Source organism: Actinia tenebrosa, unplaced genomic scaffold, assembly GCF_029948245.1.
Source record: "Actinia tenebrosa isolate PJP-AT-01 unplaced genomic scaffold, QUT_ActTen_1.0 PGA_scaffold6__47_contigs__length_16458017, whole genome shotgun sequence".
Lineage (NCBI taxonomy): Eukaryota > Metazoa > Cnidaria > Anthozoa > Actiniaria > Actiniidae > Actinia > Actinia tenebrosa.
In genome coordinates this window covers 8783659-8806913 of record NW_028292583.1, presented here as the reverse complement: position 1 = coordinate 8806913, position 23255 = coordinate 8783659, and the positions used below count along the sequence as shown (strand labels likewise).

The 23255-nt window shown below is 36.4% G+C and overlaps 1 protein-coding gene across 1 annotated transcript; it reads right to left on the bottom strand.

Annotated features, from left to right (window-relative positions):
- Positions 1-1440: 1440 nt before the first annotated feature.
- On the bottom strand, positions 1441-23241 carry LOC116307410 (glucose 1,6-bisphosphate synthase). The gene is made up of 19 exons (XM_031717657.2): positions 23136-23241; positions 21294-21393; positions 19690-19757; positions 18852-18940; positions 17524-17608; positions 17108-17191; positions 15931-15954; positions 12334-12503; positions 12016-12139; positions 11095-11160; positions 10038-10135; positions 5474-5571; positions 5310-5392; positions 4941-5034; positions 4421-4550; positions 3149-3248; positions 2422-2508; positions 2138-2271; positions 1441-1907 (listed from the first exon to the last, which is right to left on the bottom strand). The coding sequence occupies exons 1-19, from the start codon at positions 23217-23219 to the stop codon at positions 1802-1804; spliced, it is 1824 nt and encodes a 607-aa protein (XP_031573517.1). The 5' UTR covers positions 23220-23241; the 3' UTR covers positions 1441-1801.
- Positions 23242-23255: the final 14 nt, after the last annotated feature.

Genomic DNA, 23255 nt, shown 5'->3' with positions numbered 1-23255 from the left:
TACCTAGTGGTTTCGTTGCTTTTTGTACACAAGCGTTTCTAAAACGCGCTCGACTGCGCTCGACTTGATTATTCGCACAATCGCGGTTCATTGATTGCACGTGCACACTAAATTTACTAATTACTAATTTGTACAAAATAGTACAATTTAGTATTAGTAAAGTTTCACGCTTTTACTAAATGCACTCTAGCATAATCTGTATTTCATAAGGACGCAATAGATCAGTCAAAAGCTTCTTTGAAAAGATATGTTTTAACTAAAGATTTAAACTGTTTAACAGTCTCAGCATTTTTTATTATTTCTGGTAGGTTATTCCAGAGCTTAGGCGCAGCGATAGGGAATGCTCTATCGCCATAAGTAGATGTAAATGATTTAGGAACTATCAATAGCTTCTTAGAAGCAGAGCGTAAAGCGCGCTTAGGTGTATAAGATTCTAATAAACTGTTTAAATATGTTGGTGCATAACCGTTAATAATCTTAAAAGTAATTAGTAAGACCTTAAAAGTTATTCTTTGCTTAATAGGCAGCCAATGCAATTGGCGTAAAACAGGAGTTATATGTTCTCTGCGCTTAGTTTTAGTTATTAGTCTGGCAGCTGAATTTTGCAAGCGCTGCAACTTATTTAATTGCTTTGTAGGTAAACCATGCAAGACGCTATTGCAATAGTCTAATTTAGAGGTCACAAAAGCATGTACTAGGCGTAATCACCAGAATAGCGAGTGATTATGAGAGCGTGCGTTTAGCGTATATAGGTGGCCAGCGGGCAGACAACAAATGGAAACAGCCGCTATCGTAGACTATTCGCTGCTACACGGATCGAGTCTAACTTTGCCTAAATTTCATTTAGCCACATTCAGTGGATGATGCTCAAACTTTGTAAACCAACTCTCCAGTACAAGTCGTTGCTGCTTATTTGTTGCAAAAAGAAAGGCATTCACTGGATTCCAAGTTTATCGCATGACAAGTCTTGGTATGATGCCTTGCCAATGTTACTCCCTCCTACCACCTTTTTCTCTTTTGCTCCGACGAAGGACTAGCGTCCGAAATATGGATTTTTTGGAGATACAGAGTTAAGAGAGTTAAGAGTATTTCCTATCTACAGTTTCCGAATTCAAGCCTAAAGCCTTTTGCAGAGAAGCAGAAGAGACACGTCCGGCCGCTAGCAGGTTCGAAGACAAGTGATTAGGTATGCTAATAATAGGTTTCTTATATATTCGTCGCACTCGTGGGACCAGTGAAGATAGGGGTAAAAAAGATGCTCAACAGAACACTTGCATTATAGTATCATTTACTACCACTACCATACTCCCTGGCACACTTGTTTTTCTATTCTCATGAGGGAATACAAATTTGAATAAGTAAGAAATTCGCCAAGCATTTTGGTAGTGGTGGTAAAAAGGCGCAAATGACTTATTTATATGAAACAAAGGGAGGTCTTGCTTGGGTCTTGCTTTTATTTTTTTAGTTATACCAAAAGGATATCATAAAACAAATTTGGTGCTTCTTTCACAAAATTTGAACAATTTTAGGCTTAACATCCGGATATGTTTTCATGCGCTTTGTACAATCAAAACACATATTTATGGCTACGGTAAAATATGGAACGCCGGTTCCACTTCGAACGACTTAGAATTTGCAGTGTCGTTTTCCACTCATACAAAAAGTTCTCTTTTTACATGCTACTTATCTTTGCTTTTGATGTAGCGCAAATAAGAGCATGGGCTTTCTATACTTTATCTCAGTATTCGTTGCTAGGCTAGAATCTTTATTTGGCCTTGGCATAATTAACACCTGAGGAGTTTTAATCCGATTTAGCAATGAGATCATTTACTTCCGGTTGTAGAAACTCTATCACAATGCTGTTCACCAGTTTCTGCAGGGTTGAAGTAGCTGCTTCCATATCGACTCTAGACAGAAATAAATATATTTATCATTCAATCTTATTGCTCTATTTGGAAGACAATTGATTATCACGGTACGCGTTTTCTGCTTTAAAGAAGTCTCTTCTCGTTGATGAAAGAAACAGGAAAGAAGGCTTAACATATAAGGCAGACTGACTTTGTGCAGACTGACTTTGTGCAAACTGACTTTGTGCAGAGTGACTTTGTGCAAACTCACAAACTCATGTCAAACTCACTTTTCTCCGGGTCTTCCAGTTATTTCTGTGTAGTATTTAATCTTGGGTTCGGTACCACTTGTCCTTAACGTTGCCACGCAACCGTTTTCGAAATAAAATGTTATCATTTGACTTGATTTGCTGGTCGGTAAAACCTTTACGAAAAGTCAAAGAAAGGCATTATGAACTACGTGGTGGGTCGAGGATTCGACTTTTAAGATGTTCTGTCCAGATATTCCCCTTTCCCTAAAGGAATTTCAAGTCCAACAACGCTTATGACATAAATGAAGGGTTTACATACTCACCGCTTTATTATCTGGTTTGGTGCTATCATACCCAGTAGTGAGATCCCGTATTCCAGATATCTTAAACCCACCACAACTCAAAGGATACTAAAAAAGTAAACAAAACGATGATGAGCAAGACGGTCAAACATAGACCCATCCCGCATAACAATCATTTAATGAATATTTACAGGTAAGTAGCTTGATGTTTCGTTGTAACTCAAAAATGTCTAATAAAAGTAATAAATCTTGTTGATTTATGATTTAGACTGAGCTATCCGAACATAAATTCGAACGCCTTGCCGCGCAAATTTAGATCCGGTTACTTGTTAACTAAACGTACTTTTTATACAATTACAGAGACGCACAGTTGCGTGTGTCACGACGGGAAGTGAGGGATTATTACTTCTCTTTCTGACACATGGGTTTCTTTTAGACCAGACACTCGGCTTTCTCTGGATATGAGTTTATTCGCTTGACTGGCTCTCTTGAGGTTGCGGACTGAACTGTACAACTCACTGACGTAACAACTAAACTAACCTTGAGTGAGCTCGTATTTAAGGGCTCAGCTAGAGTACTACGTCACATAACCGGTTTGTACTAGGTCAAACTAGATTGAAGCAGTTAGGAACCGTTTGACGCAAGAGCAGAGAAAGAAAGAAAGAAAGAAAAAGATAGAGAGGGAGGGAGGAAGGAAGGAAGGAAGGAAGGAAGGAAAGAAAGAAAGAAAGGAATAAAGGGGTCTCACCTGTCCATTTTCGAGCGTTCTTATTCGATTGAAGATATTAGTAATAACGGGAGGTGACATACAGAGGTAATAAGAGTTAATACTTATATGTACACCATAACTGTAAAAAGAACAAAAACAAATAACAAAATTAGTAATGACTTGCTATAGCAAAAATGAAGCTAACTTTAAGCTTTGAAGGATCACCAATATTTCAAAAAACTAATGAACTAATGAGCCCACAAAAAATCCGCTTTATCATTAGAAACTAGACGATCGTTAGCAAATGCTTGAAGAGCAGCCCTTTCTCTTTAGCCTCCAAAAGATCAATGTTTAACTCATCACTTGCCACAAACCCATAACTAAATAAAACTAAATAAAGTTTCCAGAGGGTTCGAATGAGTTCTTCCAGTTGACAATAACAACCATGACCTGTTTCACATCCCTTTCATCTCTTAATACAGATTCTACGCATCTTTGGAAATCCTTTCATCATTGAGGTTTAAACAAGCCATGGCGCGTCACTTATCAGCAATAGCAGCACGAGTGTGGGCAGTGAGCATCCATCCTTGCACTGCTCCTCTCTTAAGACTAAACCCTACAATGCCACCTTTGGACTTGGTATTTCGTTTTAGCGTTTGCTCGATGGTTTGACCTACGGGTACCTGAGAAAATTTAGTGGATGATGGTCTTTGAACCCCAAGATCTCCGTTGCCAAGCATGGTATGTGCTAGCAATGGCATTAAAATGCCTATTTGTTATTCAGACATGCCCAGTGTGTGTGTGTGTGTGTGTGTGTGTCTGTGTGTGTGTGTGTGTGTGTGTGTGTGTGTGTGTAATTGTGTGTAATTGTGTGTAAGTGTGTGTGTGTGTGTGTTTGTGTAAGTGTGTAAGTGTGTAAGTGTGTGTGGTGTGTGTGTGTGTGCGTGTGTGTGTGTGTGTGTGTGTGTGCCCAATACGACGGAATGGCATGCGAGATACTTAGTTGTTGAAGTCAAACAATCATTAACGTGTTCTCCTAAGATATTGATGCGCTTTGAGTCTAAATAACACGGCATATGATAATAGTTTCGAGTTATCTTTTGTTCAGCCTTAGTCTCAGTTGTGCGTCAAGATTCAGCTATTCATCAAAACCCTGCCATTTTAATCAACTCGTATTGTTCCGTAGTACGTACATTCCTTACTATACAATGGGCCTCAATAAAAGAAAAGAACAAATTTGTACACAATCGAGGCTAAGAATGAGCAAAGGCGAACTCGAAATGGTGGTATTGACAACACGTAAAATATAACCTTTCGTAAAGCTTGCTTAGTTGCTGGGTGAGAGTTAAACCTTGAGTGTTAAGGTAGGTAGCCATCTCAGCCAGAACCACTCCTGCGCTAACACCATCTTTATCAAGTACATTAGTTCCATACATAAAGCCTACCGACAATAAAACATGGATGTGTTAGTTTGGCTGCAGAGACTCTCTGCAATCGAGTAAGATGCTGCAATCCGTGGATAGGTATAAGAGGACTCCGAAAGCACTGATGGCAAAGATTGATAGACCGTTCATCTATAAATAGTGTTTGGCCGACCCACATTTCACTCCTGAAAAGCTGCTTATATCCATGCAAATTTCCCAGACCATTTGCAGTAGCAACTTCAGGATGCCCGGCCATGCTCTTTGTTTTAGTATGAAGCAAGTCTTTTGAAAATGACGCAACAACGATAGAAGAACAATATGGGATTAACGTGTGCATATCATTATCAATAGGACATAATGCGCAAGGAGGCTGATAGAACCAAAAGAATAAATCAATGTTGACATACCTATAGCTTCTTCATAGGCGAAGAGGACTGTCTTTCCCTGTTGCATGCGACTATGGGCCTGATTACCCATCCACTTAAAACCTGTCAAGGTCTCCTAATATAAAGCATCAGTTATATAAGAAGGAATTAGGTGATATGTTGCAATATCTAAGACAATTGTAAAGGACTGTCCAATAATAGCACTTTATTGATTTATTTCAGTATTCAAGTACAAATTCCAAAGCCGGGCTCCCTGTGATTAGTGCACAGTCCCCTAAATTAGTGATGTCAGTGGTTCGATGACGACGCCACCCGCAATAACATGTTGGTGCCCACTGTCACGTTGGTTCACAGTGATGCAAAATTGACTCTAAATTGTTTTAAACTTACATCAAATTTGAAACCTTCAACTTTAGCCATGGAGTCTAGAAACTTTGAGGATACAGTGCTTGCGATCATGTAAACATTATCTCCTGATGAAAACAAATGGTAGGGAGAATTTTATTCAAAAGAAAACATAACTAGCATCAAGAGAGTATTTGAAATGAACTAACCTGGGTAAAGTTGTGGATGATCTTTTTTATGGCAGAAGAAAGCCCACCAGCCTAACAATGCTCCTGTTTCATTTCCCGTAAGTACTTTCCATTTCCCACTGGAAAAAAATAAAACATTATATCATGTCTTAAACATAATATATTATATCATCAGTAATGATAGTATAAACCTATTTCAATAAACGTTGTTGGTTGGCGGATTTGAAATATGAAATTTGAGGGAAAGTAACACGCTTTGAAACTTGAATATGTTTACAGACGACCAACGTAGTTTTCTTAAAATTGGAATATGAGGCATGACCTCTTTTTTAGAAACGTGGTTTTTCGTATTTCAACCAGAAAACATAAAAAAAAACAAAATACGTCTAGTCTTAGATCACCCTTTTCAGACCTCGGTTGTGAGATCGACAAACGACCGACTCTTGGCATTCCGTCTAACGTTCAACTACAATCCATAAGCTTTACATCTGTTCTTGGGTTTTCCCCAGTTTGGTTATAGAACATTTATATTGATGTGATGCAAACATATGGTCTTCTTCTCAAGTGGATGTCATTTGTACAGTGGTCTCAAATGGGAAAACATTACGCCCCAGTTTAATGAAAAGCATATTACTGCCATTATTGTTGAAATGCTACCCGCAAGTTTGATGTCTCGTTCGCGACTAGAATTCCAACGACCGCCAATCAAAGAACTGCAATAAAAAAGCAAACAAAAACAACAATAACGAGAAGAAAAAAAGAAGCAAAAAATATCTTGTGGGAGATTTTGAACTGAATTAAAGTTTTTAATCCACTAAGAATCTTAATTATAAAATAATAAATATCGCGTTCTGATTGAATGGGAGCGTGAGTGTGGAGTTAAAAACCACTTGGGGATTGACAGAACACTCGAGAAGTGTCGAGAAGCACTCCGCTACGCGTCGTCAGCTTCTCCTAACACTCTCTTGTGTTCTACAAAACCCCGCGTGCTTTAACTGCACACAGCACGCGCGCGCGATTTTTATTTCTTCAAATCTAAGACCTAAATCCTCTAAAATCTTTAATTTAACCCAAACTCTCCCTCGAGTTTTTTTTATACATTTCAGTCCCTTTGATTGACAATTGGCGAACGGGAATTCAAACTCTGGATGACTGAGTCCCCACTTATGACAATCTCAGGCATGACGAAGGTTAAACGTGCTGACTTGAAACGGCTCCGCAGTTTTTATCTTATTGGGTCGTTAATCCTCACTTTTTTTACTGAAAGCCAACGCAAGATAACACATGAAACTCAAGTCTTCAGACAAAATGATATTCTGGTACCGAATCCATACTTTCAAGAGTATAAACCAGCACAAGTTGAATTCATCTTGGTATCAATCTCAAACAACAACTCGGCGTTCTGGTATGCCCGACCACGGAGACGATTCTACAAGCAAAGAATTAAGTTCTACAGTAACCACGACGCTAGTTTTCAACTGGAGCTTCGTATACTATCTTGTGGAGACATTCATCCTAACCCTGGCCACGACGACAGAAACAATAATGACAATGTAGACACAAAAAATAAGGTGACAAATCAAACCTCGAAGTTATCAGTATTCTACTCGAATGCCAGGAGTATCGTAAACAAAATCGCAAAATTGCAACTAGAATTAGCCAAAAGCCAAGTTGACATCATAGTCCCTACTGAGACCCATCTAGACGCTTCGATAACGGACGCCGAAGTATTCGGCAACGACTATAGTGTTTATAGAAGAGACCGTCCTGGAAATGCGGGAAGACATGGCGGAGGAGTGTTGATTGCCACGAGAAATTGTATTATAACTTCTTTAAGAGAAGATTTAAATTGTCAATCAGAAATACTCTTTATTGATATAACTACCGGGAACAACAACAAGAAGTTAACCATTGGAGTGTTTTATAGACCTCCAAACAGCAATCTCAAACCTTTAGAAGACCTTCAGAATTGTCTCACTAACATTTCAACTACGGATTTATTAATACTTGGTGACTTTAATCTTAGCGAGTTTGACTGGGCTACCAACCAACCTACAAAAACCTCTGAACATCACACTCTTCTCTCAGAAATAATCCATGATAACTTTTTACAACAATCAGTTGATGAACCTACTCGCGAGAAGAATATTTTAGATCTTGTACTAACTACAAATGCTGATTTGATTAAAGACCTCGAAGTCGGAGAACCCTTCTCCGACCACAATTCAATAACTTTCAAAGTGGACACCCATCCTTATCAAAACCGTGTGTCAAAAAAAGAAGTCTACGCATTTAGCAAAGCCGATTGGAATCATCTTAGAGCTCTGTTTAATAAAACACCGTGGGATTGTATTTTGGAAGACGAAGATATAAACACCAATTGGGAAACCTGGAAAGACCTTTACTTTGCAGCAGTCAACGATAGTATACCAAAATACCGTCAAAAAAGGAAAATTAGTGCACCATGGATTACCAAAGATCTAATAAAACTGTGCAGGAAAAAGGAAAACCTCTATAAAAAAGCCAAAAAATCGAACAACGAGGAACAGTGGACTGCGTACCGTAATCTAAACAACTCTTTGAAAAAGCAATGCAATTCAGCAAAATGGAACCATCTGAAAGATCTAGCAAACAAATTAAAATCCGAGAACAATTCAAAGCCATTCTGGAACTACATGAAATCAAAACGAAAAGGTACCAACGACTTAGTGTTGCTTAAAGAAGGAAGTCAAGAAGTGACAAGTGATCAAGACATAGCACAACACATGAATGAATACTTTTCATCTGTATTTACACGAGAACAATGCATCCTTCCAGAATTTGGCTTTGTTGTTACTGAAAAGTTACGCAACGTTCAATGTTCAGCTAATGAAGTGGAAAGTTATCTAAAAGAATTGAACATTCACAAGTCCCCAGGGCCCGATCAAGTACTACCGCGTATCTTGAAAGAATGTGCAAAGGAATTATCCACATCACTGTGCAAGATGTTTAACAAGTCGTTTTATTCTGGTACACTTCCATCGGACTGGAAAATTGCAAATATAACTCCAATCCACAAAAAAGGTCCAAAACACAACAAGGAAAATTACCGTCAAATCTCGTTGACATCTATCATTTGTAAAGTGGCAGAGAAAATAGTACGATCAAGAGTCATAGCCTTCTGGACAGAACATCAACTATTAAACCAAAATCAATTTGGATACTTAATAGGCAGATCAACGGTAGGCCAACTTCTAAGTAGCTATAATGACTGGTGTTTATCAAGAAATACCTCAAAAGCGACAGATGTTATCTTTTTAGACCTGTCAAAGGCGTTTGACAGCGTTCCACATGAACGCCTACTCTTCAAGCTTAACAGGTATGGCATTGACGATCAATTACTATTGTGGTTCAGGAATTTTCTAACTAATAGAAAACAAAGAGTGCAAATACGTGGATCCTTTTCTGATTGGTCTCCAGTAACATCGGGTGTCCCGCAAGGTTCAATTCTGGGGCCGATCTTGTTTCTGTTATATGTAAATGACATTCCAAATGTAGCCACATCAAGCATCAAATTGTTTGCTGATGATACTAAGATCTATCGACGACTAACCGACGTTGGGGATGTAACAGCTCTACAGTCGGACCTTGCTTCTTTAGAAGACTGGGCGGCGGATTGGCAAGTCAAGTTTAACCCTAAAAAGTGTGAAGCCATGAGGATAACTCATAAGGGTGATAAGAATAGAACACAATATCACATATCCGACACAGCATTAAAGAACGTACATGACTACAAAGACCTTGGAGTTATAATGTCGAGCGATCTAAGTTGGTCCAAACATGTAGAAGCAATTGTACATAAAGCAAATAAAGTCCTTGGTTTAGTTAAACGTACCACGGGTAGTAGAAATAAGGAAATCTTTTCCATACTCTATAAATCACTGGTCCGTCCCATTCTGGAATATGCATGCCCAGTTTGGGCACCACACCTAGTAAAGGATATCCATGCAATTGAATCTATACAACGAAGAGCGTCACGCATCGCACTAGGTCAAAAACGACAAGAGATGGCATATGAAGACAGATGTAAGATACTCAAATGGAACTCTTTGCAACTTAGAAGGGAATTCCTCTCTCTAGTTGAGTGCTATAAGATTGTACACAAGATGAACGGTCTAGATTTCAGTGACTATTTTGAACTTTGTAAAAGTACGAAAACGAGAGCTAATCACCAATTTAAAATACAGACCAAATCTGCTAGAATAAATTGTTACAAATATTCTTTTTTTGTGCGAATAATCAAATCTTGGAATGATCTTCCTAATAACGTAGTAAATCATACAGATGAACCCAACGTAAATAAATTTAAAACAAGACTTAAGAAACACATGAACATTTTTTGAAGTTAGTATTGTACATATATATATATATATATTATTAGTTCTTTAAATTATTTATTTATTTTAAATTAGGGGACTTATATAGGGCTAACCTCAATGTCTTCCTTTTCAAAATATGTAATCTACATTTTTGAATAAAGTATTATTAAACTCTGTGGGTCGCACTTCAAACATAATGGTAGTAATATAATTAGCTAAGTTCTCACTTGGACTGTTTTTCTGCAATTGCTGTTCTGTCAGAGTCCGGGTCATTTGCTATGATAACTGTACTGCCATTTGCATCAGCAGCTTTCATCGCCAAGTCCTGTATGCCATAATACAATATCAGAACGAATTGCAAACCTTACACCAAATTCTTAGGCAGTCATAGCGGGAGAGTAGGATTTACGTTGCTACAGCCAATATATCACTATGACGTTACTCTTTGTGAGGGGAGTGTAGTGATTGAAGAACGATAAGAATTTTTGGACTAATTTTACCCTGCAACTGAATTGATAGTTGTGATTTTCATAAACCAGTGAAATACACTTTAGCTTATTTAGTACTATTACACTCTAATTTTTATTATTGCTTTTCTATATGAAAACATCATCTTTCAAGTATTGATGGTTTTCTAAACCAAACCATGCAAGCATCGATTTTATCAAACCCTAGATGACATTCATGGGCATTGCTCACATGCATTATTTCAATGTTTAGATAGACAAAATATAAAACAACTTTTTCACTTCTTCAGACTGTCAAAGCTCTGAAACAAAGTTGGTGACCCTTATATTTATTTCTACATATATATCCACATTTAAAACTTGTGAGCATGTTAAAGAAAATTGCTCTGTAACACTTAATGACGTAATCGTAAAGAATCATGGTCGTGCAGGATGACACAATAGCAACAACACAAATGAAACTGCGAAAAATCCTTTTTTTCTAATACTGTTCCAAGTTATTTCATTGGAAATATTAATATTACTCAGTTAATAACTACGATCGCTATATACCGAGTGTCGAAGTTAATTTTTTCTCTTTTCTCATCTTATCAGTTTGGCAAGAGCGTACCACATGATCAATCATCCAATTTCACTGTTTCCCAGTAACCATTGTGAATGGGCAACATCAGATATATTCATGGTCAATAACAAAACTGAAAGTGTTTTGTGAATGATGTCAACAACAACAATCAAACAAAATCGTATGCGTAGAAATGATGCGTGCAAGCAATGGCCATGGAAGACTATGATACGTAACTCAAATTAGAGTTCTTACCAGAGCACTTTTGCCTTCTTCTGGATTTGGGTATTTAACCGTAGGAAAGTCTGGGTCTGGATTCATCTGCAACATGCCACACCAAATCAAGGATTAGAACTAAAAGAATGGGAAGGAATGAGCTTGGGCAATGTTAACATTGAATTCATTTAGTTTAACATCTTCTAGCTTAAGTGCGGATATAAACTTGCGGATGAGGACGACGAACCTCCAGTTATTTTCGAAATCGGAAAAGAAAAGAAAGGAAAGAAAGAAATGGGATTTAACAGTGGCATTTCCAATTCTGAATTGCAATAGCCAATGTGCAGGAGCACGAATCTTTATCACGAAGCACGATGGGAAACAGAGTATTACACAAATTAGAACAAGAATATCAATTGAATTATCAGAAGTCGCGAGCGCTCCCCTGCTACACCAATCTCGTACCCAGAGCCTGGGTTTCTTCTGGCCTGCGGCGAAGAACGAGGGCTCTGGCATAATCCATTTTTGGCGCATGCGCAATTTTCGGAAAGTGAGATATAATCCGATCAAAATAAACAAAGTAAAAATTAAATCGAAGTAAAAATCGAAGTAAAAATCATAGTACAAATTAAAAATCGGGGGAAAAATTTTTAATTTTTGGTAAGTCTTTGGACGCGTGCGCTGTTATACAGGAAGTCCAAGAAATCCTGGTCTCAAAATGGATTATGCCAGAGCCCTCGTTCGTCACCGCAGGCCAGAAGAAACGCAGGCTCTGGATACGAGATTAGTGCTACACTACCCTTGCTTCCCGTGAATTGTTCTAGATTAACCACAAGGGGCACTTATCTTTCATTGTTATATTATTTACCGCTGTACGTAATATGAGTAAGCTTGAGCCCGTCAGATACCGCTCGCTTGAATGCGCGCGCAGTGCCTTTCTTATCTTGGTAATGTACCTACTTGTTCTATTACTGAGACAAAAGGAGGTAGTTTAAAGACTTCAAATGCTTTAACAGCAAAAATCTGTCCAACGCCATGCATTGGTGTGAAGGTAAATGTGATCTTGGTTTGTTCATTAAGATTCCTAGGATACAACAAGAGTGTCGTGAATTGTACTCAAGCAAGTCTGCACTCTCCCAAAAGCTTTAGTTATTTATAAACAACTTCCCATCTTTCCACGTCTCTACCTCCCATTCTTTTTCTCTCTCTTTTCCATCCCTCACAATTTATGTAATTTCTAATGTTTTAATTCTATATTTTCAATCTATATTTTCTTACCCAAAGTGAGAGTATTTCTTCAGGGCTTCAAAGTAAGCAGCAAAGACTTCATCATAGGGATTGATTAGTAACTCTTTGTATTTTGATAATTCCAGATCCCATGATTCATCCCACGGAATACTATTTTCTTTGATACACTGTGAAACTGCTTTATCATATGGTGATGTGAGCTGCAATAACAAAACACTTCCATTGGTCACCCAAGTTTACTGTATTGCATTAGCAGATGCTCAGGTCAAACGTCGAATTTAACATGAGCCGAACTTACATACATACATACATACATACATACTTTTATTTGTTAAGCAGGTTAACTAAACTACGCAGCCACAGGCTGATGTGGACCTGCTGTCTAACTAATTACAATAATCTATAAATAACTAAATAGAAATATCTAAAAATAAAAATAAAAACAAAAATATAGAAAATCAATTAAACTTATATTCGTTATAATTATTCAATAGATAATAAATGGAAATTCAATAAATAAATAAATACTAAATACTTAAATTTCTAAAATTTCTAAAAGACTAAAAATATAGAAAATCATCATCTTTTTTCGCTATTAAAGAAGCCCTGAATGAAAAATTATTAATGTCTTTAGAAAATTTACGTATAATTTGTTTAAAATTATCCTTACTAACACTTGATTCCAAATTAACAATTCTGTTCATAAAGTTCCAAATAACTGGGCCTCTATATTGAATTGTCCCTTTTCCAACTTCATGTTTTACTCTTGGGATTTCAACTTGGTTTCCCCTACGGGAGGATTTTGCTTTTGTCTTTACTTTGAAGAGGGACTTCATGGAGTATGGAACTTTATCTTGAAGAACATCATGCATTAAAAGGAGAAGGCGTCTTTTGTAGATGTAAGAGATTGGTAACCAGTTTAGTTTTTGAAGGTTTTCTTGGTGATGAATGATTCGTGCTGCTCTTGCATGAATGGGATCTAAGGTCTCCATAACTGCAGAACTGCAATTACCCCACACCACTATACCATAGGTTACTGCTGGAATAATGGTTTTAAAATAGATCTCTTCTAATACTTTTACAGGAAGCTTCTTCATTCTTCTCAATGCCCCAACCTTCTGTGTGAAAGTTTTCTTCACATGGTCTACATGCATTGACCATGTCAGTCTATTATCAATCACTAAGCCCAAACAAGTAGTATGATCCACAATATTGATATATTTATTTCCAAGATAAATTGGTGGAGCTGGGCCAGTGAAGTGAGTTTTGCTGAGGATCATGACTTCAGACTTGATAGGATGGATACTAAGTCTGTTATTTATACTCCAGAGTTGTAATTGTTCAAGTATTTTGTTTAATTGCAAACAGACTTGGTCAAAGGTCTTCCCCACGCAGTATATAGTAGTATCATCTGCATACATATAGACGTTCCCAAGTGTAATAGCATCAGGTAGGTCGTTGACGTAGATGGTATATAATCTTGGACCAAGGAGTGATCCTTGGGGAACTCCATATTGGACTGTTTCCAAATCAGAAGTACAGCCATTTATAACTGTACACTGATATCTATCTTTCAAATAATGCATCAGCCATTCATGAAGATTACCAATTAATCCCACAGCCTGAAGCTTGAGTGATAGAATATTATGTGAAATACTATCGAAAGCCTTCCTAAAATCCACGAATATGGCTCCAACTAACATTCCTTTATCCAAATCCATTTTCCATCTATCTGTCATCGTTAACAACATACCTTCTGCAGATAAACCTCTTGTAAAGCCCCACTGTGATGGACTTTTCAGAGAGGACTCATTTAAGAACTCATCAATTATATAGCAAACTTGATGTTCTAGTAGTTTGCTAGGGATACACAATAAGGAAATAGGTCTATAATTAGCAATGTCTGTTCTAGTTCCTTTCTTAAAGATGGGAGTAACTTTTGCTCTCTTCCATGTGTAAGGGACAATTCTTGTTTCGAAACTACTTTTAAAAACATTCACCAAGCCATTGATAATTCCAGGACCAGATAATGAGATTATAGCACTTGATATCCCATCGAGACCAGCTGCTTTATTAGCCTTGATTTTCTTAAGACTTTTAATAACATTGCCAATTTCCAGTTCCAATAAAGAGCAGGTGGGTGCTGTAACTCTGTAGATGTGTTGTGCTTGCGGCAACTCTGTGATATCTGGAAAGCTTTCAGCAATTTCTCTACCAGCATTTACAAAATATTGATTAAATAAGTTGGCTTTCTTCTCATCATCCAAAATCTCTGTGCCATTGTCGTCCTTAACAGGACCAACTCTGGAGGACTTTCGTTTACCGGTTATGCTGTTTACTGATTTCCAGAATGTACTTGAATTATTGGCTTTTGTAAACTTTTCCTTCCAGTATTGAGTTTCTGCATATCTTAATAAAGTTGTAACTTTATTACGAGCCAGTTTGTATTCTTGCCAATATTTATTGGTTGCCGGAGTACCATCACAAAGTTTTAAAAGTTTGTAGCGTTTGTTCATGGCTTTGCGAATTTCGCTAAGAAATAAGTTCATGTGAAGTTCGACGTTTGACCCAATTAAGTTCGACTGATTGAATTTGGAACGACGAAGTCGATCTTCACGACTAGGTCAGTCGGGAAGAGCGACTGTAGATCGACTTGGGGTCAAACGTCAAACCTCACATGAGCTGATCTAAATATGTATGTTTTGATTATTGACTGGCATTATGACGGTGTAACCGCTGACTGCATCAACACTAAACATGATTTGTTTGGTTTTATTTGTTGTTTTTTTCCTTCCTTCAAGACCATCTCGATAAAACTCTCGTCTATTGACGTAAGGAATTTGAAGAAAATATGTTTTTAACCATTTTGAAGAAAACGGCGATTTTTAGGTCTCATGTTTGAGGTTTAAAGCGATAATTAGTAAAAAATGGAGAAAGTAGGCAATAAAGTAAACGCACCAACGCTTAACAGCAATCTTATATTAATTCCGATTTCAGTAAAAACATGCTCATTCGAAAATATCATCTTTATCTTAAAACCTATAAAAAACATTTTAGCATTGGATTGTTTGCGTCCGCGTATTTGCGATTTGAAGTTGCAGGGTAGCGCGCGGATAAAACCCTATGGAGCCACCTTAAACTAATTATAATAGTCGCTGCACAAACTAATAAAACATTTAAGCTTAAGACGCATAATGCAGCAATGCCGGACCGCAACATTGCACAAAACATAACTGTTGCAGCATGTGTCTATCCCTGAAACTTGTTGCAAGCAACATTGCTGAAGTTGAATCGCGCTCTACTCTTGCAACATTGCGCGCAACAAATTTCGTCGTGTGAACAGGGCTGCAACATTCCGTGCAACAATTTGAAACTTTGAACCAATCAGCTTGCACTAAATTTATAACCGCTGATCAAATATCTTAACATAGCAGATTTTGCTGCAACGTGTGTCACCCCGATTCAAATTTGTTGGGCATAGCGTATCCGTAGCTTTACTGTGACGTCTATTCTATGCTTAATTTTGTATAGAAAAATGGTTTTGATGCCATATCTATGTTTCTATACTGAAATAAAACATGGCTTTTTAGCCAATCAGAGCGCGCGTAACCACCCATACAATCTTACCTGTGCACCATTTTCATTATAAACCTGAAACAGTCAGCAAGATAACCTCAGATAAAAATGTTACAAACAATCACACATTTTAGAATTTGTTACAAATAGAATCACCAAAAGAGGGCAAAGTAATTCTGAAAAACAATCTTTAACTTATTGCGAATTTGAGCCATAAATACGGGTTTATATTCGCGGCTAGTTGGTAGAAAATATATTCATTGGTTGTAGTCTCTTCGCGACTACGGTCAATACGGAATATATTTTCTACCAACGCCGCCAATATAAACCTGTATTGGCGGCTCAAAATCGCAATGAGTTTTGTATCGCGATTCTCCTAATTTTCAATTAAAAAATAAAGGAAAAAGCGAGGAAAGCAACCCAGATTAGCTTGAGATTCTCACTACCTAACAGTCCTAGTAACGGTTTCTGGAAATTTTGAGAAAATTGACGATGGGCGTTTTTGAAAACTTTCTTTTCATCAACATTTCACTGTCATAAAAAATGTTTAGGACCAGTTTAGAACAGTTTTTTTTTTCTTGAACTGTTTACAGCCGGGTATTTTTTTCCTTCTTTTTACACGTCATTTTAAAAAATCTTAACGCATTCGAAATTTTGAGCTTTTATGCTCAAGTAACAAGCAACAAGTAAGCTTATTTTTTTCTAAAAAACTTATTATGATTGTATTAAAAGAATCCTGGGATTACAGTAAATTCTACTTGGTAAGATAAATCTTAAATAAAAGGATAACTGATTCCGTCTAATTTTGTGTAATTCAAGCAGTTCTTTTAAAAATCAAAATTTTGTACGATATTTTTTCACTCACTTAAAGCAGAAAGTTAAAGAAATAGAGCTTGTAATTTCCCTTATCTTTGTGACACATCGTCAGTAAATAATTTGTGTCATAAAAATTAAAAAAGAGTAGAAAATTAACTTTTTTGTCAGAGATTTTGACATTCCAAAGTGAACCCCTTTAATTCAAAAGAGTCAAGTGAATCCAAAAAAGTGCTATTTTTGCAGTCAATCAAATGCTATGAGCCAATCACGATCGGTAATTCTGAGCCGACAATACGGGTTTATTTTGGCGGGTCCTCGCGATCAAACTTACAGGAGAATCGCGACACTACTCAATAGAGATACTGATGTTGAATATATGGTTTTGCTAAAATTACTTGACTTTATTTGATACCTTATAACCATTGTCATCTTTTGGGTTATGAGAAGCTGTTATCATCACACCGCATGCAGCTCGGTAATACGTAACACCAAAAGGCTGGGAATGGCAAAAAGTTAGATAAACATCATAAACTGTCTCTGAGTGGAGAAAAGAAACGCAGAAAGAAAGTAAATGTAAAAGGAAAAAGGCGGTGATTGTGAGGTGAGGAATATAAATAACGAAAACAAATAAAAAGAAAAGACGAAAATAGAAAAAGAAAGAGATTGGAAAAAGACAGTATAAAAGGACTTTAAAATTGAATAAAAGATAGAAGAATAGAAGAAGAGCAAAGGTTAGAGAATATGAGAGTAAAAAAAGTAAAGAAAAAATAAATCGAAGTGAGAAACAGGAGTGATAGAGAAAGTAATGGATAAAGAAAGCTCGCTTACCACAAAAGGTGTTGGTGTTATTTTATTGAAGAGATAGACCTTGATACCTTGACTGAGAAACACAGCTGCTGCTCTCTGAGAAAGCCTGAAGCAATAATCATTCAAATCAACTGTTACATTGCTTGAAACAAAATCACTCGAAAGCCGAAGGGTTCAAATTTTTTTCGAAAGTAATCTTGAGACTCCAAAATCACTGGTTCAAATGATTTCTTCGCATACAAAGTAAAAAGTGCAAATTTTACGGTTTCCCCCCACGTCGTATCAAGCATTCGGCTCAAGAAGAATAGCATTAGATCTAGTGAGGTATGAAGGAGATATGAAGTTATTCAAACCAAAAACGTTTGTAATATATATATATGTAGAGTACACTGGATCAGTACTACCAATATAACTAACCTTCCTTCCTCTTATCTGAGAAATTATTTTGTTTTCTATCTAGAGCGATCATATGTAAAAATAAACCGTGTTAAAGTTTTTATAGCTTCTTTTAGTTATCTCTATTGGCTTTGTTTTAGGTAGTTTCAACTTCAGTGTACAGTGAATGAGATAATAGTCGCTAAGAGTTATTTCCAGTACGTCACTTTTACGAATTAAATCTGCATTTGATCAGTGTCAGCATTACGTCGATCAGAGTTTCAGTCGTCTCAGTAACTCGGGTGAGCATGGAGATGAGTTGAGAGATGTTTAATGAGGTTTACAAATCTATAAGCGCACGAGATTCAATGCTTTTGGATAGCAGGTTACAGTTTAAATCACTAGCAATAATGACGCCCTTCCGGTGCATACTAGGGCTTGGAAACAGGTGACTGCACAACAAGGAAGGCTGTATATGACACAAACCAGTAAAGATTTCAATTTCTTGTGTTGTCATTGAGCCATAGCTGTTGAAATTCATAGCCCGATGATGTGGTAACATCTCGAAGTTCTTGACTTTCAAAGAAGAGCATACGTAAGAGCACAGACCTCACCACCTGAGTTCGAGGTGTGGTCTAGTCTTATTAAGCAGCAGATGTCCATGCTCATTTCACTGTTCTTTACGATGGAGTTAAGCCATGTTGCAAGTGAGTAAGGTCAGTCCGTTTATTTGTGAGGTCCATGTTGATGACGTTAATGCGATGTCGGAAACGGGTGGAAGTACGAGAACAGTTTCGGTTACTATGCATTACCAAAGTGATTGATTGGGGGTGGGGCTGTACATCACTTGTCGTAAATTGATCTATCAATTTATTATTATACACCAGCAAAATTAATACTATTAATGGTCAATATTCATTGCGATTTCTAATCCTAACCACTTACCATTTATTTTTTATTTTGTACTAAATTACCTTTCACTGTTATGTCTTGCATCAAATCCAATTACGACACCACGTTCTTTTGCATCCGAGAATGTTTTTAAAATATACTTTGCAATTCCCTAGGAAATAAAATGAATTAAAATTAAATATCAATATCACTGAGTACAAATAACAAAAAATACATACATTTTAACTAAATTATGAGCATTATTATTTTTTGATTATGAGCATAACCAGGGTTCATGCTGAGGTAACCACTTAAAATTCAAGGAATATTCAAGGAGTATACAAGGACCCAAAAATGAAATTTCAAGGAGTATGTTCAGCTAAATATGCCAAGGTTTTACACGGTGGTTGCACATGGCTGACTTTCAGATTCTCCAGTCTTTCTGACTAGATCTATTTCAGAACCATGCAAGTAATGATCAAAGCAAAAATTCAAGGAGTTTTCAAGGAGTTTCCCTAAAATCATAAAATTCAAGAGCTTTTCAAGTGCCCTTGAAAACGTGAATTAAATTCAAGGAGTTTTCAAGGAGTTTAAGGAGTAGCACGAACCCTGATAATCAATCGCTCATATCTTCGTGTCCAAAACTCAGTTTCATGAGAACTTGGGCTGAGATATATAGTTTTGATTGCTCTTTCGGCCTATGAAAGTTTTGTTATATTTAAGTCTTGAGAACATCTTTGATGATGCCAGTGAAAGACAAGAATAGGCTTTTCACCATTCCATTACAAGAATAACTTTGTAAAGGGAATAATGGAATACAGTATCTCAAATGGTTACTAGAGCATGCAATCTTAAAACATATAGCCCGCCTACTGTAGGAGCAATTTGCAATTAGGGTATTTCTCTGATCCTGAAATGTACCTGAGTGGCTTGTATTACTGTAAGGTCATTAAACTTTGAAAACCCTGCACCCATAGATGACCTTAATCCTACCAACAACAAAAAAGAAATATTAATTCAATAATCCTAACTTCAGTTGGTTCTGTTAAAATTTTATTTTATGCTTATGATAAAAATATAAATAAAGCACTTAGGAAGTGACATAAGCATGAGAAAGTGTTAAGAGAGGCACAAACCATGGGTGAGTGCTTCTCACACTTCTTGTCAGTGCTTTTGGGGCAACTGAAGTGCTTTATTACAGAATAGACCACAGGAAAAAGCTGTTTTAATTGTAGTTTTATTATAGAAAGAAAAACTTTATCTGTAGTATTTTTTACCTCTGGATTATGCCACATTATAATATTTATTTTATACTATATAAATATATTATTATATGCATACATATACAGAAATATGCTAAGACTTTGACCTTTTCGTTTATTTATATAAGTATATCAAAAGCACCTCAGAAATTGTAAAAAAAATATTAGGGACGATATCCCATAATTTCTCATATGCTTTTGAAATACTTGTATTAATTATCATATGACCCGTATCTGCCCAGGCGCTCGCTCTTAAAAAACACCTGGCGGCGAGGGCCACCTGAAAATTATCATTTATGGTAACGGTGTTACCCTGTCTAATAAAGTTGTTATTATTATTATTATTATTAACACCTTCGGGAAAATGGCATGAGCAGGGTCATGTGGCGGACCGTGTGCAGCGAGCCATCTGGCATCACCTCGAGCCAAATATTTTCCTGTATGGCCCTCCCACTCAGTCAATAAGTACATAATATAAGGTCAAAGTTTTTGCATATGCTGTATATGTATGTATGCATGTATATGTAGATGAGAAATGCTTGGTGGAATAATATCTCAATTGAAGTCCTTGTAAAGCTCTTGCGAGGCTCTTGCTGAACAGGTTGATGAATAATATCTGCCCTTTGCACAGAGTGGTTTCAGATCAGGCAGAGGTACTATGGACATGATTTTGGAAAAGAAAAATGCATTGGACAGCAAATAGCATTATACCAGGTCTTTGTAGATTTGATTAAGGCTTTAGACGCCGTTAATCAAGATGCCTTGTGGATGATTCTAGGCAAGATTGGTTGCCTGCTTACTTTTGTCAACCTGGTGAAACAACTGCACTGTGACATGAAGGCTTGTTTCACTTTCAGTGGCATACTCTCAGATGAAATTGCAGTGGACAACGGATTGAAGGCAGGTGACATTTTGCCTAAACACCCTTCTCAATCTATTTTGCTGTTCCCCTATCACATGCCTAAAAATATTTTAATTATGTCTTACTTTGATGCAAGACATGTCAAATACATAAGGTTTTTAATTATCAGTCATATTTATATATTTTAACTTTTTAGACCTAAAAATTATCCAATATATATTTAATGATATCTCATTGTTGTCAAAAAAAGAAATCAAATAAAGAAATCTGCCTTTGGCATCATTGTGGATTTGATATAATAAACACCCAGGGATATTTAAAACATTCCTGGACTGACCTAGATTGAACATCAAAATCATTCTGAAATCAAATGGGATATCTATTGTAATAATCTACATTACCTGCAGTGCCAAACGACAAATTCGATAACATTCTGACTTTGAGTTCATCAAAATTCTTTTCTTTTATCAAGTTTCTCACTTCCTCTAGGGTCTTGGGATGCTAGGGAAAAAAAGAGAATTGGTAGTAACATAGGAGCTCCAGAAAACCTCCATACCTATATATATAGTAGGATTGAAATCTTCTTTGGGTTTGACGAAATTAATATCATTGACTTATAATACACTCAACAAAATTACTAGATTCTGATTGGACAAGAGGAGTATGCCAATTATTTCCCAATTTGTACTGTGTAGAGTCCTAATAAAGTTGCTCAATTTTGCAGAGTGTATTATAAACAAAAAATCGCACAATGTTCTCATACAATTCAGAATTTATAGATACTCGTGATGTGTCGAAAATTCTCAAATTGGACCGCCCAAAGGCTCTCGAGATCATGCAATTTTCTATACAAATATCTGTTATTTTATGCATGAGCTCAAAAACCACTGAATAATCTATATCTACATCTACATTTTATTGAGCTAATTTTACAAATTAGCTACATATAAATATAAAAAATACTAAAAATATATAAAATAAAAGAAGCCCCGAATAATTAGTTTTGCATAAAGCTTAAACATAATTATATGCAAATCAAGAAATAAATAATGATAAATAATATAAAAAATATATTCATGAATTATGGAAGAAACATACATTTGAACTGCAAAACTGCTAAACTGCAAAACCTCAAATTTTGCACAGGACTCTATGTTCTCTATAAGATAAATTAATCTAACTTATGTCAATCCATTCTTAAGCAAACATAGATTTTTGTTGGAATTTTTTGTTCAACTTTATGAAACTTTATGTCAGCACTGGAAGGATGAAATATAACAAAACAATGGATTTCTTTGTCTTGTTGACAAAAATATCCTTGTATTATTGTAGAATGCTTCACTAGCCTGCATTTGTGCAATTGTAAAATACATCTTAAGCAATGCTCCTAATAAGAACGATAGCGCTTTCTATTGTTCTGCGGCATATCGCATGCCCAACATCAGAATTTTGAGATTTTCTACTGGGGATGTATCAACCTATGGAGAGATGTTTGTGAAAAAATATGAACTAAAAGTCGCTTCTTAAGACGTTTACTTTTGAGTCTGAGGTTTTCAACCAATCACAACACCCAAAAACAATAGAAAGAAAAAGCCTCAAATTTGTCATTTTCCTCACATAGAATTTTTGTCGTATTGAAGCACAGAAGATTTATCACTAAAAGGGAGTTTGTCAGTAGTTAAATATTACAAAAAATATACTTCTCCTCCATTTTCCGTGTTTCGACCAATAAGAAGATTGGTTTAAACAATACTACAATTATCACCTTTCTACATTCCATGCCGTTGAGTGCTATCGTTCTTATCTGCATTGTTACTTAACAAAGCAAACTAAGCTGCACAGTTTTGCAATGGGTGTTGATAAAATCAACAAAGGAACGTAAGCTATAAAACTACATCCCTTTTTATGTCATCAATTTTGTATCTATTAATCACAGGATTTGCAAAGTAGTAGACGTCGGGCCCTCCCCTTAGATTGCTCTCTCGTGCACATAGATCACTGATAAACGAGTCGTCGACAAGTCAGTTTCTGTTATCAAATACTAATAACGTTTCTACAAAATCTGTTCTTGTATATCTATTCAAAAACTTTTCTTTAACGTCTACTGGAATCCAAGACGCAAAAAATTCTTTTATGGTCGTAGTAGGTCGTAGTAGGTGGTAAGGCAAAGTAAGTTCTTACTAGAATACTTAACAAAAACTGATTCGTACTATTCAGTGAGCTACAGAAGGTGTTATACATACCTTGTCTAGAGCCATCCATTCTTGTATTTTTTGGTCTAACTGGCTATCTCCAGTATTAATATTTGTCAGGTTTTCCTCAGCCATGTTGGTTCCTCTTCTTGGCCTGCGCATGCGCGCACA

Excerpts from the sequence above, each read along its gene's own strand:
- LOC116307410 (XM_031717657.2), bottom strand. The coding sequence starts at position 23,219 with ATGGCTGAGGAAAACCTGACAAATATTAATACTGGAGATAGCCAGTTA. Across the intron at positions 12,504-15,930 it reads ATAATGAAAATGGTGCACAG|CTCACATCACCATATGATAA; the intron begins GTAAGATTGTAT and ends TTGTTATTGCAG. Across the intron at positions 12,140-12,333 it reads AAGAAATACTCTCACTTTGG|GAATCTTAATGAACAAACCA; the intron begins GTAAGAAAATAT and ends GTTGTATCCTAG.